Source organism: Pteronotus mesoamericanus, unplaced genomic scaffold, assembly GCF_021234165.1.
Source record: "Pteronotus mesoamericanus isolate MK-2021 breed Mesoamerican mustached bat unplaced genomic scaffold, CSHL_Meso_final contig_90, whole genome shotgun sequence".
NCBI classification, from domain to species: domain Eukaryota; kingdom Metazoa; phylum Chordata; class Mammalia; order Chiroptera; family Mormoopidae; genus Pteronotus; species Pteronotus mesoamericanus.
In genome coordinates, this window is record NW_026555277.1 from 32,984,346 (window position 1) to 33,002,803 (window position 18,458).

The 18,458-nt window shown below is 31.7% G+C and overlaps 1 protein-coding gene across 1 annotated transcript in view; it reads right to left on the reverse strand.

The window, feature by feature from the left end:
• Positions 1-18,458, reverse strand: part of ELP4 (elongator acetyltransferase complex subunit 4) — a 197,203-nt gene that overhangs the window by 126,490 nt on the left and 52,255 nt on the right. Inside the window, exons 5-7 of the mRNA XM_054585963.1 lie at positions 17,851-17,990; positions 6,077-6,161; positions 1,631-1,819 (exon numbers count right to left, since the gene is read on the reverse strand). Coding sequence (XP_054441938.1) covers positions 1,631-1,819; positions 6,077-6,161; positions 17,851-17,990 — 414 coding nt within the window. The remainder of the gene's footprint in view (positions 1-1,630; positions 1,820-6,076; positions 6,162-17,850; positions 17,991-18,458) is intronic.

Below are 18,458 nucleotides of genomic sequence, written 5' to 3' on the forward strand. Positions count from 1 at the left end.
CTATTTGAAAAGATAAAACTATAAATGTTTTAGAAGAAAAAACAGGAAAATGATTGCAAAAGCACAAAGACTAGGAAGATGGGAAAAATGGGGGAAGAGGAACCATTAACCATTAAAGAAATAGGTAAATTAAACTTCATCAAGATTAAAAATTTTAGCTCTTCAAAGATATTTTTAAGAAAAGACAAATCACAAATGAGAAGAAAAATATTGCAAAATTGAACCTAAAATGTATAACAATTTTTAAAACTTGATAATGAGGAGATAACTAAAAAAAAAAATAGCCAAAAGACTAAGACAAAAGATAGGCAAATAGCTAACAACATGTGGAACGATGGTCAACATTATCAGTTATCCAGGAAATGCAAATTACCACAATGTCACATTTCACACAGACTACAATGGCTAAAATAAAAAAGACTGAAAATAAAAATTCTGGAGAGATGTGATTCCTAGAGGGACAAAAATATATATCTGCACAAAGACTTCTACATTAATGGTCATAGCAGATTTATTCATAATAGTATCAATCTAGAACAACTCAAATGTCCGTAAGTGAAAAGATGAAGAACTTGTGGTATGTTCTTACAACAGTAAACTAATTAATGATAAAAAATAACCTCATGACACATTCAACACTGTGGATGGTCATGATATTAAACAAAGTGATTTTTTTTATATTGGGTAAATATTTGGAAGATCTGCATAACTCCGTGAACTAATAATTTCCAAATGACCAAGGAAAGCTCTTTAAATATCTTAAGCTACTATCATTACTGGTATTATTGTTATTTCCTAGAGAAGTAAAGCAAAACTCAAAACTTGCTATAAAAGTAAGTCAATTCAAATCAAAGTGTTTTAGTATGTCCATTAAAAAAATACCAAAATTTACCATCTTATCCATTTTTAAGTATACTGTTCACTGGTATTAAATATGTTCATAGTATGCTACCATCATTACCAGCCATTTCCAGAACTCTCTTTATTTTGTGAAGCTGGAACTCTGTATCCATTAAACAATAACTTCCCTCCTTCCTCCAGTCCCTGACACCTGCCATGCTACTTCCTGTCTATGATTCTGATGACTCCAAATACCTTGTATTAATGGAATCACAGTATCTTCTTGTGACAGACTTATTTCACTTAGAATAATGTACTCAAGATTCATCTAAGTTGTAGCATGTGTCAGAATTTCCTTCTCTTTTAAGGGTGCATAATACTCCATCCATTGCATTATATGCCACATTTTGCTTGTCCACCATCTGTTGATGAATATTTAGTTTGCCTCCACATTTTAGTTATTGCAAATAATGCTGCTGTGCACAGAGGTCCACAAATACCTCTTCAAGACCTATGTTTAGACCAGTTTATGACTGATTAAAAGATACCACAACAAAAATTAACCTCACATCACAATGATAGTAGCAAGTTCACAAGAAAGCAAAGAAAAAAAGTAGTAAAGATAGACTTACCACATATTCACTGTATATTAAAACCACAAATACACAAGAATTTAATACTCTAAACTAAAAGACGTTTTGCTGCTCTGGTGTTTTAAGCATCTGACATCCCTTTTATCTAAGGGACATATGAAAATAATTAGGGGAAAAGGGTTTTGAAAAGTTCTTACCTGGATCAGATGTGTTGGCACAGTGATGATACAGGCTGAGAGAGAGGTTCGCAGAAGACCACGGAGAATGTAGAGGAATTTTGTGAGGCTGTGACTGCGGTCACAGTTGTCTGTACAGCAAACATCATCTCCCCACAAAGGTGAACCAAGATTCTGGATTCCTATTCTTAAAATGTTTTTCTGTTTTTTCTAAAGGAAAGTGTAGGAGAGGTAAACATATTAAGTTTTGTTAACTAATAGAATACCTCTTTTACTTTTGCTTTTCCTTAATTTTCTTTATGACAAATCAAGGAGGTAATATAGATATGGTAAAAAGTTTAATGTACTACCAGTAATAAGACAATATAAAGAAAATCTTCTCGATTACAATAGCTTTTTTTTCTTTCATTTTTTAGATTTTTGAAGAGTATCACAAGCCTCAAGCTTTTAATTGTATCTAACTTTTACCAGTGACTAAGAATCTTTTGGAGGTGGTTAAAATATGTAACAAATCAGAGATAATACCAAAAATCTAAACTAGAATGGTTACAAACCATTTTCAGTATTACAAAATTCTATCATCTTTCAATAAATGATAAATTGCTCAATATTCCTCATTTAATTTTATTGTGTGCATTGACTTTTTTTGAAATTTAAAAATGTATGTTTTAATTTTACATTTTATGATTGCCTCTATCTTTTCTTCTTGAAGCTATTTTTACAATAGTAATAATTTAAGTTCAAGACTTTTCATAAAATTTAACAGGTGAACATTTAGTACTCAGGCCTTCTGATATTAAAGTCATAATTATAGTGACCAATATTTCTTGGGAAAAAGAACATTTAGAAACCATTACATAAAACCTAGCATGACTGTCAAAAAGTGTTTGCCAATAGATGTATTTATAGTATATTCTACTGTTTGGGTTATTCTAACTGAACAAATGTTTTGTAAATGCTTTCTTGAGCGATCCAGGAAAAATTCTAGGCAAAGGAAGAAGATAACAGCAAAACATGGCACATGGAAATAATTGGGAAATCATTACTGTGATTCTGATGGGGAAAAACAAGATTTCTCTCTTAAAGCAAAGACTTGGAACATGTGCTGCTTTAGAGTGTGAACTCTGATGAAACTATGCCTTAAAATATACCCCGTGCTATTGCTATAAAATACCATGAATAAGGTTTATTATCCAACTATTTACTGCCCAAAACATCTATCTCTTTGATATTACAGATAAAACCTGAATTTGTATATTCCTTTTCAAGGAGAATTTATTGACAAACTAGAAAAGTAAATAAAATGATGAAATATTAGAAGAGGACAGTATTTAGTAAAATGAGTAAGCAGAGACTCATAGTCTGCACTGTGTAACTGATAGATACACAGTTCAGGCGAAGATACATACATTACTTAGGCGTTAGTTTTCTCATCTCTACAATAAAAAGAATAGAACATTTCTCTATGGGAACATTTAAATCCTTCAAATATGTGAAGAGACACAAAGTCTTGGATAAAACTGAAGAATGAAATAACAGAAAGAATAATTTAATCTAAGCACATTTGGAAAAAAAACAAAACATCCTGACTCCAAGGACTAGAAGCATGATGATACTATCAAGGCAGATGGTCCCAATTCTCCTTTTCCTGTTGCAGTAAGGTTATGATAGATAACCATCTAAGATATCGTATGCTATGATCTTAGATGTGTCATAAAAGTTTTCATTTCTGCATTCCTTAGATGAAGTAATAAGATACACCAGAGCGTATGTTAGAATTATAAATGAGTTTCTGATGAATTTGTGGAACATATCTATGAAATATAATGTTACTTATTCTGTACTACTTAGTAACTCAGAATTTGAGTAAAGTGGAACAGTTAAGGTTCATTGGCAGAATTAAGGTTCATTTTTTGTCCCGACTGGGTGGCTCAGTTGTTTGGAGCATCATCCCGTACATCAAAATGGTTGCGGGTTCGATCCTTGTCAGGATACATATGGGAGGCAACGAATGGATACTACTCTCAAATTGATGCACCCCTCCATGTCTAAAATCAATAAATATATTCCCAGGTGAGGGTTTAAAAAAAAAGGTTCATTTTTCATCCTGAAACTTATCTCATGAACTGTAGCTTAATTTAGATTCTCGATAGAAAGAGCAATCTGAAAAAAGACAGAGACTTAACTAAAAATAAAAAATAAAAAAAAATTGAGGTTTTAGAATGAAATCTGAAGGCAAAGAGGGGCAGCATCATACTGTTTCTCCTGTCAACATTTCAACAAACTAAAGGCTAGCTATATTTTAAGCCAGAGTCACTGATATCTATTACTGTTGTATCAAAAAGTACCTGCTAAAAATTTTTAACAAAAATGAATCAGGAGTGTTCCTGACTACAGGAGATTCGTAACTTTGACAGATAAACTGATATATGCATATAGAAAGAACGAAAATATTGAGCCAAACAATTTATGAGAGATAAGATATCTAAGTGAGGTAGGAACATAGCACATCAGAATATAACTGAGATAGTACTTCCACACAGAAGTATACATATTTTTAAAAATATGACAATAAGTTGGAAAAACAAAAGCTGAATTACAAATTTCCTGTTTTTTGAGACATTCTGGTGGTGAAATTAATCTTTTTAAAAGTAAGATTAATTTCAGTATCAGAATGTTATTTCGACTAAAGAATATTGTTTTAGAGTAGTGACTGATAGATGTATGTTATGACTTCTTGAACTCATCTAAAGTTCCTGAGACAGATGTATACACTTGGAAATTTAGTAAATGATATAATCTATAATTTAACAACATGGAGATTCATTAACTATATTTGATTTCCAATAATACTGGAAATATACTTTTAAAATAACTTCTTGGTACATTTTTATTTAATTAAAAAAATTTAACATTCTTGGTATTCACCATAGAAATGTCTATCTCAACCCTGTTCAATCTTTTATGTAAATCAATAGCTAGAGAACTTCTGGTTCACAGAGTGAAAGCAGCTACAATATGTTATCTATCAACATTCATGAAACAAAATACTGTTTATTGAAAATGGTGTTGTTTTCATACTCAAATAAACAACGAAGAAAACAAATCTTTCACTCCATTCCAATAACGGCTTCCTTATTAAGCGCTGTCTGAATGTATGTGTGGTGTATACAAATATATGTGAGTGTGTACACACATACATTTACATGTAAGTATGTGTCTTTCTGCTATTGTTTGTTTGTTTTGTTTTTTTTTAATTTCTTGCTCTTAGAAGATGTGTCCTCGTCCTGAAAGAGCAGCAGCTCTGCACACTGTATGGTAGGCACTGTTATGACATGCCTGTTTCCATAGTTACCGCAGCGAGTTGGGAGAGGTGTCTGTCAGGGACCAATTTACCTCTGCAGACAGGCACTGCCACCAGAGAAGACATGATGCCCATAAATCTTAGCTAAGACCAAAAATGGAGTAACAACAAGCAAATTGTGCTACAATTTGTGTAGGAAGAGCCTTCACAAAACTGTAAGACACAAAAAGCCACCTATATATGAATGTGCTCCATCAGACACACATGAGTATTTTCAACCTGCTATTAAACTGATGATCAAGACAAATTTAAAAAAATACTTATTTTGCCATGGACAAAGTATTAAATATAGCAGTAAAGTTTATAATAATATTTTAAAAGTCTATGAATTAACAGCAAATGTAATTGATAGTGACAAAAATAAGACTTCTGGCTTCTCTGTGTCCTTCAATCAAAAATAACGGTGCTTGGGAAATAATTCTGCTAAACTAATATAAATGAAATGCAAACATTTTAGCAGCAATAGCAGTTAAAATCACTGAGGAAGAATTCTGAGAGGAATGATATCTAGAAATAAAATTTCCCTCATTTTGTTTAAGTTAAACTAACCAGAACATCTTTAATAGTGGCAATTTGGAGAAATTTTTAAAAATCGAGCTACAGAAAAATAGTTACGTTATAAAATATTTTAACACAGCAAATAAAAGTGCATTTTATTCTCTGAGACAACTCAAAGCATACTGTAATAAAAACAAAATCTTAAAATAATTAATTCTTACTTATAAGGTAGTTAAAAATTAAGACCTGAATAATAGAAGTATAAAAATTTAGATAGAAAAGTATAAGACTTGCTGATTTAAAAGTAATTTTCAAAATGTGGCTACTTATTAATTCCAGGTGTTACAAATACATATTTTAAAAATAATTTATGTTGACAATGTACTTGTACATCTTACGTGCATTCACTGAGAACACAGCTAAAGTTCTAAATATACATTAATAGTCAAACTAAGGCTGTCTGTGCTCTGTTTATCTGCATCTTCTATGCTTGGAAAACAGCTTGTTTATTGCTGATTATTCTAAGACCTTCTGGGTGTACCCCTAGAGAGCCTGAAAGCAACATTACATACATGATTATAAAAGGCTTTGAAGTTACTCAGTACCTGGGGATTGGATCCATCAAATCCTTCCTCATAAATGGTTTTCTGGATAAACTGAAGCAGCTCTTCATAGCCATGGGTCACAGAACTGTTGGTAAGAAGTGGTTCAAATACATAAATGGGCTTATTACAGAGGAAATACAAATGTAAGCTAAAATAGTAAGTACATAATTAAAAGGTATACATTCATGATGATATCGAAATATAATAAAATGAGCCAAAATAGTATAAATATAAAAAATAAGGACAATACATCCAGGGAACAAGATACAATGCCTTATATTAACTAGCTCAGTGTTCTAGACATCATGGGAAGATAAAAATCTGTGGAGACTAAGATGACTTAATTATGTCAAGCTTAGTTACCTCCAAGAAAATTAATGATTTAATGAACCAACTTACAAGATGAAGCCACTATAGCTTTTCAGGAGTAATCACAGATAATTAACACACAGTTAATGAACTGCTATGTCTAGTATACCTGGATCAATGTGCTGATCACCTGAGCTCATCCCCCATCAAAGCTTTAACTTCTTAGAACTGCTAAAATAATATTTTGAATTAATACAAATGAAGACAAGTGAGTGTAAACGCCACTTTCCACTTCATTTGTGAAAAAGACAATTAATGTATAAATATAATAAAATGATCTAAACTATTTTCCACATGAAAAGTAGCATTAATGTCAATATTTTAAAATACTTTGCAAATGCTATAAAACATCTCAAAGAAAATTTAGTAAGAGTGAAGAAAATCTGCTTTAACATTAATTGAATCTCAGACTCGTCATAATGGACAACCTGTGTGCTACAGCTGAACATGAAATGTCATGACAATGAGGCTCTGGAGCACAGCTGATTCATGAACGTCAAAGTGCCGAATGTTGTAAATGCTGTAGGTGACCTAAAAAATTCAAAAGTATCTGCTTTACTGTGATTCTAAATAAAGCGATCACACAAGCAGAGAAAATGCCCTCAAGGAAGAATGAAATATACTCTGAAGCATAGATGCAACATTAAAGAACGTAAAAGTCAGTAAATGTAGCAGACCGCATAGTGTGCAAAGTCAATGGTGGGTGATCCAGCAAAAATATATGCACATCTCTGTAAATGTTTTATTGAACTTTCACACCTAGCCCAAAAACAGCTATCTAACAAAAACAAAACTAAACAAAAAAGACAGACAAAAAACCCAAAAGAATCTTGTTCTTTGCAAAACAAATGTGGCTCCAATTGAAGAGATTTGGCAGTACAATTATTTCTTATAGAGTTATTCCTCCATTTTCAGTGAAAATACAATGAATTACATGAACACATTTTTCTACTTCCATGAGTAAGAAAATGTGTCTATAAATAATGATATTTCGTAAGGACAACGATGTGCTTATTTCATATCTCAACACATATTTGTCCCAGTTAGCTCAACTGCTCAACTCTTTCAACACAATGTTGCTTTTCAAACACAGCAGATTTAGTTCCTATCTGGGTCAATTAGCTTTGCACAGGGGGTAAAATCTGCTCCAAGGTCCCAGATTATGAAATGAATTCCAGCCAACCATTTGATGAATGTCACTATGGGTTAAAGGAGAATGGATCAAGAATATATTCAGCGCATCCTAATCTACCAGTAATGAATCTACCTAAGAAAATTATTATTGCACATATGTGAAACAATTTTAGAGCATTTCCCCTCTGCCCCAAATTGTTCAATAATAAAATCTCCCTTAAGTACTTGGTAGTAAATTTGCTATCTGAAGCCACATTATTAACTACCACATACATAAATTACTTTTTAGTTTTTTAATTGCCACCATTTATCCAACCAACATGATCTGTTGTTTATTTTACATTCTTACTCTCTGTTAAGATAACTATAGTAGACCTAAGATTCACTTCAAGGTAAAGAGTTTCATTCTTTTAATATGAGAATAAAAATGGACATCTTAATCTCTTTCCCTATGAAATACTGACATAAATAATGTAATCAACAGTGCTTAGAAATTTTTAAGTAATAAAATATATTTCTCCAAAGTAATTAGATTTCTAGGAAAAAAATTCTGGTAACAAAATAAAATGGGAAAAATATCAATACATTTAGGTATACTAATTGAGGGTATTAATTTTTGTATACATAAAATTATAGCATTTAAAATGGAATCAGTTTATATGGTATTGATATTAAAAATATTAGGTGTTGTTAATCTCCATGAGGTACATTTCTTTGTCGGAAATCTCATATAGTAATATATTTTTTGGCTGAAAATAGGTATCTTCTATTGTTATCTATGTTTTTTTATTAAACCCCTTTAATTTTGAGGATGTTGTCTTTTTTTGTTGTTGCTCTTCAGCAGTCTAGTAACTCATAAAACAGGAATTGGCAAGAAGGAAATCTAGTTACAAATATGACCCTGGCTTCCTTATGTCCCCAGACCTTTAAAAGTTACGTTTTCAAAGTATTTATAATGTGTTCCAAAGGCACTACATTTCAAATCATGTTTACTTCTTTAACGATTTTCATTGTTTTCAACATATTTTATAGTAAAATCATCTATCTTGAGATTCCACAATATATTTAAAACTGTAACAGTACAAAGAATATCAAATAATTTATTAGAAATTTAATCTTTACCTGTAAATATCAAGCATTTAAAATTTTCATTAGTTAAAAAAATTGTTCCATGTTCATTATTCATATGTCTGCTTATGTTACCATTTATTTCTTCATATTAATATACAACATGGGCAAAGGAACCCAATGACACAAATGTAAATCTATATTGATGACCAAGTTTAACTTTTTATTTTTTTTATCCTCATGTGGGATGGAAGAAAGGGAGGAAGAGGATGGAAAGAGAGAGAGAAACATTGATGTGAAAGAGAAACATTGATTGGTTGCCTTCCTAGGTGCTCTGACCAGGGACGGAACCCACAACCTATGTATGTGCCCTGACCATGAATCGAACCAGCAACCTTTCAGTATGCAGGATGATGTTCCAACCAAGTGAGCCACACTGGTCAAGGCGAGTTTAACAATTTTTTAAAAGTTTACAGAAAAAATTTGTTCCTATCAATATCAACAAGCAGTCTAATAGATATTTTGCATCAGAGAACTTTAATTTATATCAACCAATGACACCGGTTTTCTTGTAAAAAGTCATTTTGTCATTCAATCTCATTAAGGAAGGCAAAAAATCTGCCGTAAGAAAATGAATCAGTTGTAGGATATCTAGAGAAGAAATCAAGTAGGTAATAGATAATTACGTTTAGGTTCTTAAATAATAAAGAAAGGAATACTTTCAAATCTTAATGTGATCAAAGAATAAATGTGCCAACAACAAAAATGCTTGAATAATAGGAGATAAAGACTTCATTTGTGAAAAGATAAACTATAAAAATAAAAATAATGTATATATAAAATTAACTATTTGGGTGATGTTTTTACTCAGATAATAAGCTCAGTTTGTTTCTAACAAAACTACTTGATTTCAATTTTAATTTTATCGACTGGTAAAATGCCTGGTACATAATAAATACTCAAAACCTTCCTATCAGTCACAACATTTGATCACCACAACAACCTTAAAAAGTAAGTATAGTCATTAGCTCCATTTTATGATTGAGAAAATTAAAACCCATTAGAAGCTAAGTGATTTGCCCAAGGCTATACAACACCTAAAACTCAAGTTTTCACTTCAAGTTACTTGCCCTTTGCCTAAGCTAAGATAAAGTCTCAGAGTGAGATCCAGGCTTAATGAAAAGTCTGTGGGTTCCAATAAACAGGTGGCTGAGAAGGGGGGCAAACATGGATCCACTAAAGATGGTCAAATAAGGTATTCTGGTGTATAGTTTTAGGAAGATACTTCTCTTAGTTGTACTGATAAGACATTTACTCATATTAACCTGGTACATGATTTATGAAGAAAATTTAACGTTAAAAACTGTCGATTTACAAATATATAAACTAGATACCAGAACAGCACAGTGAACAGTATGTTGAAGATCTGAGTTCTAGTTCTACCTATGGTAACAACTCCAGCTAAATGTGGGGTATGAGGCAAATTCTTTAATTTTTCTGTTTTGGGCTTCAAATGTTCTTCATCTGTACACAGAAGGAGTTGCACTGGATAATCTCTGTTGTCCATTTTGACTTAAAATTATATGGTTCAAGACTGACATTTCTTTTTCTTTTTTAGGAATAATTTTTCTCATTAAAATGATTGTTATTTTAAAAAATCAGAACTTCTGGTGCATTTAAATATTGACAACTACTTGACAGAAACACTTAGGGGGAGAAACTGTTATCACTACCAATTAGGATTAATTTAAAGTGAAGATGAAGTGTTTTTGACATTATTATGCAAATTGAGAAAATATGATTTGTATTACCAAAAATCTAATTACACATATATTTCAGGTGTTCACCTATGACAAACAGTGACATATAAGGTAATAGTCATAATATCAAATGTTTCAACTAATTGTGTAAAATAGTTTGCTGAGCTTTAGTTATATTAGAATATATTTTGCATGTGACTATAAAGACTGTGAAGTCTATTCACAAGTAATTTTCAAGTTAAGAATTACATTACTATTACCCGGAAGGCCACCATTTATTGATTTTTTTTCTTTCTGATGCTGAACTGCATGCATAGGCTAAACAATCCACTGTCTGACAAGGATTCTACTGAAAGAGGGTATGCTCTTTCATGAAAAATCATTACTCATTACAAATATGTCACATATTATATATTATATTATAATAATATTCTTTTATAATCTTTTTTGAATCTTCCAACTTTGCAAGCATAGTATTCAATTTTTAGAAGCAACATAATTTATTTAACTAATCTATGCTGACAACTGTTAGTTTATTTCCAGATTTTCAGTACAACACACAGAAGTATGATGATCATTCTTTGTTATCTTGTGTTATTATTTCTTTATGATAAATGGTATGATGACAAAAATGAAAATGTACACTCTAACTTTTAGATTCACTTTCCTAAAATTGTTTTAACAATGTACATTCTAACAATTAACACGATGGCAAAAATGAAAATGTACACTCTAACTTTTAGATTCACTTTCCTAAAATTGTTTTAACAATGTACATTCTAACAATTAACACGATGGCAAAAATGAAAATGTACACTCTAACTTTTAGATTCACTTTCCTAAAATTGTTTTAACAACGTACATTCTAACAATTAACACGAGAGGCATGTGTTTTTCCACATCGTCTTTGGTACAATGGTACGATGGCAAAGATGAAAATGTACACTCTAACTTTTAGATTCACTTTCCTAAAATTGTTTTAACAATGTACATTCTAACAATTAACACGAGAGGCATGTGTTTTTCCACATCGTCTTTAACTCACAGCATTATCATTTAAAATATCTGATAGTTGAAAAATGCTATCTCTTTGGTTTTTGTTTACATTTCTTTATTAGTGAGGCTTATTAGGTATTTCTTTATCTTCTTTTGAAAATATGTTGACCTTTTGCCTATTTTGTATTAGGGTACTCAACAACTTCTTACCAATTTAAAAATGGCCTAAATGTATCATTAAATGGCTTATATATATTTATATCATGTTTATATATAAAAAATTTTTAAACAATCTCAAACCTACAAAAGAGTTGTAAATAGAGAATAAAAACTTTTTTTCCTGTTCTACTAATAAGTTGTTGACATGATGACCCATTACTTCTTAATAATTGGGGTATAATTCCTACAAACAAGTACATTACCCTCTTTAATAATAATATAACTATCTGACTTAGGATACTGATATAATTGATGCATCTAATCCTCAGACCCCATTCAAGTTTTGCCTATGTCCCAATATCATCCCTTATAACAAATGACTTTGTTCAGAATAACATGTATTCAGTTGTCAGATCTCTTTTCAGTCTCCTTCAATCCAGAAGTTCCTTGATTTTTATGGTTTTAAAACTTCTGAGGATTACAGGTCAGGTATTTGGGAGAATGCTCTCCCATGTTTGACTCATGTTTTTTCATGATTAAATTTAGATTATGTGTATTTGGTAGGAATGTCACAGAAGTGTTGCTGAGTTCTTCTCACTGCATGTTATGAGGTGATACATGATTTCAATTTGCCCCTTTACTGTTAATGTTAACTTGACTACGGTGATGTCTGCCAGGCCTTTCCACTCTAAAATTATTCTTTCCTTTTTGTAGTCAAGAAATATTTTGTGGGGAGGTACATTGAGGCTATGTAATAGCTTGTTCCCCAATGACTTATTTATTCATACATTGATTTTTATCAGTATGTACTTGCAGCTTCCTGTTTTAATCAATGGGTTATAATCCATTACTATCATTAATTATTTTGATGCTTAAATTGTCTCCTATTTGTCTTTTGAGCTGGTTTCTATATCCTTTCAGCATGCTCTCATCATCCTTTAAGCACATCTAAACATAAAAAGATGTTACAGGTGCATCTTTTTCTTTCCTTTCAATCAAGCGTTCCTTTTAAGTGTCCTGGATATTTCAAATTGAGAATGGTAATAGATCTGATCACTATATATATATATATATATATATATATATATATATATATATATATTCATTGAGATTTCCCCACCTCTCCAAGAGTTTAGGACATTCTCTTTTATTTTCTTCTAGTACTTTTATAATTTCATTTATTATATTCAAATCTTTAACTCTTAAAAAATATTTATTTATTCTTTTTAGAGAGGGGAAGGAGGGAGAGAGACGTATATCAGTTGCAAGCCCTCAACAGGGGACCTGGTTGCAACCAAGGCATGTACCTTGACTGGGAATTGACTCAGCGAACTTTCAGTTTGCAGGCCAGCACTCAATCCACTAAGCCACATCAGCCAGGGCATCAAATCTTTAACTCTTTAGAAATGTAGTTTGATATGAGATATGAGGTAAGGATTTCACTATATTATTCCCAAATGATTAGGTTTTCCTGCTTACTTGAAATACCTCCCCATTACAAAAATGTTTGTTCATCATAAAAATTCAAATACATAAAACATATGAATAGAAAAAGGCACCCAAAATCTGCCACCCAGAGGTGAACATGGTTAACAGTTTGATGAACATCTCTCAGACATTCCTTCCATCTCTTACTGAGGAAAACTACTGTGGGATGTTAAGAAGTATGCTGATAAAAATATTTTTTCACTCTGAAAATAAGAGTATTTTTATTAATAAACACATGTAAACAGGATTATAGCTATAATGACTTTTGTTTAATTGTGGCATTTCTCTCCAGCCTTTCAAATACTAAGTATGCTGAGAGTCTTTTAGATAAGTCAAATTTGGGGATTTAGCTGGCAGTCTTTCATGGGCTTATCTGACCACATATAATGAAGTTTATGGAACTGAAAGTAACATCTAAATTCATGTGAGAAAAGGTTCAGGACATTAGTTCTCTGTATAAATTTTCAGATATTATCTTTTTACTTTAATTATCCCACCAGCAGATAGGCAGATAGGTAAAATTCCTCCTTACATGTATATCTTGCCTTTTCCCCAGCTCAGATATTAGTATTAATATATCCCTCACTATTTTCTTTTAATAAAGTAGTTTATAGTATACTTCTATAACTTCATGAATTTTTTCTGAACTTTTAGTCTTAGTTAGAAACTCTTCCAAAATTTCTTTCTCATGAGTGAATTTTCTACTGGTAATTTCTCAATATAGTGTGGTTCTCTGCTTCTTGATCTAAGAGATATGTATTGTTGAAATAAAATATATTCTTACATGGCTGTGTCAGTTATTGCTTTTATTCCACTAAATCTTTATACTAAGAGCAAGGCTATATATAGTTACTCTGAGTTAATACCGTACTTTGTGCATTGTTTCACTAATTCACCAACTACCAACTCAACGCCTGTGTCCTAGATTCAAGGAATAAATAGATAAAGAAAGCATAACCCATTCCTCAAGGATTTCCAATGCTTGAGAGGGAAAAAGCGAGATAATTACAGTGTGATGCAATATGTTCTGACAGAAGAAAGAACAAAAGTTAAGCAGGAAAGCAGGGGAACGTAACTATGATTTTGCTAGGAAAATATTATTACAAAAGGCCTATATCGAGGTTCCATTTAAGCTGGGAAGGAAACTTGGCAGGAGAAGAAAAATGAAATGGCTTCTAAAATCTTAAGTATTATACCTAGCTTCTTTCCAGTGATTTTTTTTTTTCCTGGAAAGATAACTGGTTGTCTCAGAATTCAGTTCATTCAACTTAATCGAAACAAAACTTTTAGCTAATAAAGAAACTACTAGCTATTGTTAGGATAAACATCAAAATAAAATCTTGAATTTCAAAGAAACATACCAAAACAAATTTATTCTATTTATTACAAACTCTGTATGAATTCACTACTCAAACATGAAAATCTATAATAAAATGAAGTGATATTTTACAGTTTAGTAGGTATTAGTCGGCTTAGACTTCCATAACAAAATAACAGATTGGGTGGCTAAAACAACAGGTATTTATTTTGTTGCAGTTCTGGAGACTAAGTCCAAGATCAACCCTGCTGGCAGGGTTAGTGCCTGATGAGAGCTCTCCCCTTTGGCTGCAGGTGGCCACCTTCTCACTGTGTGGTCGCATGGCCCTTCCGGCAGGTGAACCCAAGAAGTAAGTGTGAACTCAGTGTCTCTGAATCTTTCTTAAGGACACCTATCCTATCAGACTTGGGCTCCACACTCATGACCTCATATAACCCTAATTACCCCCCAAATGTCCCATCTCCAAATACCATTACACTGAGGATTAGAATGTCAACATATGGATTCGGGGCACACAAGCATTCAGTCTGTAACAGTAGGTTAAGGAGTATGTCGGTAGATTTGTTAATAAATAAGAAAGCTGAGATTCCATGTGCTGAAAAATGGGGAATCTTATAAGAAAACCGGTTTGGGTCCACCTGTTAGTAAAGCTTAATTCAAAACAATGTCAGATTTTTTAAAATCTTGGACTACACAATTATTCTTAAAATTTATTTTCCTATCATTGTTTTGTGACTCAGATTATCTGATTTATGACAGTAAAATATCAAAACAAAATCACCTGGATAATATTATTGTGATACATTTCAGGCGTTTATACCCAAGCTTTAATTTGACAGGTTATACTGTATATATGAACATTTTCTATAGGCAAACCTACTACCATAATTTAAAATTAGTTAATCCAAATTTTAAATGACCTTCAGTTTCTCTTGTTGTAAAAAGAAAAACTCCTCTACATGTGTCAATAGTCCCTTTAGAAATTATGGAATTATATGTTATATCCTCACGTATGGTAGTAGGATACAGCTATGCCCTCTAGTCTTAATTACAGGAAAAGTATAGACAACAGTAAGGCTAAGCTTTATTGTTTTATAAATGAACCAGTAAGGTTCATTTTAGTGAGATGAGCACATGCTTTTCATAAATTAAAATAAGTCTCACATGGTAAAGTACCCATTTTCAAAATTAATTTAATTATATGTTTAAAGTTTAATTACATTTAATTAAGCATTTAAGTTTAATATGAAATAAATGAATTGTCAGTTAACCATTATGAAATGAAATACCACCTTGATAATTAAAATCTATAAATTTTCCTGTTTTGGGTGCAAAAATGCCAGTTCTCAAAAAATATTCTGAAAAATGTATTTTAAAGACTGCAGGAGACTTTCCCCTCCCAGCCGCTCCAGGTGTCCCCCTTTCTGGTGCCAACCTCACGCACGGCCCATTCACGGCGGCGGTAAACAGCAGCCACCGCGTGGGGAAAGGGCGGAGGTCTGGGAGACTTGGGTTTGTGCGTCCGCTTAGTCACTTACAGTCAGTCAGCAGTGGGAAAGCTACTTAGCGCCTCTCACCTCAAGTTTTGTAAAACTTTGGGATAATATTATTTTTCTTGGAGGGCTGCTGGGAGAGTTAGATATTCTATGGTCAAATGCCTGGAACAGTGCCTGACATGGAGCAGGTTTTTGACAAATATTAATTCCTCTTCCCTTTCGTTGCCAAATGAATCAACAAAATCCTTGTACTTTCTGGCTTAGAAAAAGTTTTATCCTTAACATATACATATATTTAATTATACAGTATCACCATATTATTTTTCATTCACTTACATCATACTTAATGTACATTTTACATTTTTGTTTTCCTCCTGTGCACTCCGTGAATGGAGGCAGTATATAGAATTACTGATAACAAAGATTTCAGAGTCAGAAAGAACTGACTTTGAGTCTGGGTCCTGCCATTTAATATTTAAGAAATCATGGAAAAGTTATTTTGACCTTCCCAGGCCTGTATATATTTTTGTCTGGTTCACTGAAAGACAAAAATTAGGCACTAGTAAAATCAATATAATCATTCAAACTTAACACAAAAAAATTAGTGATGTAGATAGAATAAGTGGTATTCCTTCCCACCTCAATTTTTCACAGAAAGATTATTTATTTTCACTGATTTTAAAGGATTTGCCCAAAGTTAACAGTAGGACAAGCTCAGTATCAAAACCCAGATTTTCATAAATTTGTGAACACTCTTTCCTCCATAACACAGGAAGGTAAAGGTGAAGGACATGAAACTCTTTTGAAGCTGCTGAGCCTCAGATAAATCTCTTGTGAATTTTGGTATCTTCTTCTAGAAAATGGGAATATTTACTTTTATAGGATAGATAACAAAGGTGAAGCATATACTACAGTGATTGACATATAGTAGTCGTTCATTAACAGTCTAGAGAAAACCATAATGAAGTGAAGAATTTCTTTTTCAAACAGATTTAATACAAATAAACAGGATATTTTCACTAAATTCTTATGTATTATTTCTGGGAAAGAGACTATAGATTTTTAAGTCATTTCAGTTCACAACTTCCTGTCTATTAAATCTCCATTTAATAACTCATCTCACTTTGAAAATAATGGTTTTACAGTGTGAAAGAAAACACAGACGATAACAGAGCCCGTGGGTTAACTACCTTCGATCCAATTGCAATAAGAATAAAATTAAATATTCTTAACTTTTATAAATTATTCAGTGTCAAGTACTGTAATATTCAGAGTTTGCCTTAAAGTAGTAGCACTATAAACATGTATTGGTTTAATACCTAAAACTCTTCCATGTAAAACTCCAAGTTCTCTTAAGTTATCTAAAAAAAAGAGATTGTTTTATTTACAGCATTACTAGAAGTAGAAAATCACAGTAAATAAAATATTGGAAAGCATGTGCTTGTTTAATTTCTGAAAGAGCATTTACTGAAAAAAATGGAGCAGTAAAATTACTTTATACCATTTTCATTTGTATTGCTATCACTAAGTAATATTTAGGCATCTATTTGCGTTTCTAGCTGAGAGACCCTGATTCAGAACTGTTTCACATTTCCTTGAAAATAAAAACAGCAGATACTGCAATTGGTGTCCAGACTTTTTAAGTTGCAAATTAAGGGTAATAGCATATCCAAGAGTTATAAGACCAGAAAAAGAAAACTGTAAGTACTGGGTAAGCAAAAACTTGGTTTACAGTTGTATGTGAAATAGTTTATTCTAGCATTAATATTAATTACTGCATTACTTTTCCACACAAACAACTGTAAACCTACTTTTTCCTCACCCTATTGTATAATGAAATAATAAGAAACATATGCACAATTAAGGTTACATATTATATAGATGCAAATATCTATTGTTAGGAGATGTACTTTTGATTCTTTTCAAAGAATGTGGTAAAAATGCATTCTCTTAAACTTTGAAATCAAAATTTGGTCATTAACTTACCAGGGTTCGATGTTAACAGTTGAAGATATTTTTTCTGGAAGAAAAAATCCATGCCATTTTGAAGCCTCAATTAATTCTTGTGGTATTTTTTTTGATGCATCATAATAGTGACCAAATCTTGATGATGATACTGGTCCAGCCTGTTAATAAAATCCATATTTGTTGTTAAAAAAATACTGTTTTGTTTTTAAATACAATTTATTTGTCTTACACTCAGCAAAACACTGAGTTTTATTTATGTATTTTAATGCACATAAGAAAAAGCTGGTGTACACAGGCATTAAATTTCAAAGAAGCATATACAACAACCTTTATTATTTTAATCTATGCAGTTAGGAATCAACCTTTTCATCTCCCATATTTCTTTGCTCCTGGTGGTTCCCTAAGTTTGATAAAAACTTAAAACCTCTTTATCTTTTTGACTAATCTGTATGCCTTCTTAAATTTAAAAATTTAATACACATAAGTCTTAATTTTTTTTTAAATTTTAGATTTGAATGACAAATATGTAGTAGCTAAGAATCAATGAAAACTTAAGCCAAATTAATTCATGATGAGGGGCCCAAAAGGAAACAGTTATTTAAGTACAGTAAACTGAGCATCATTTT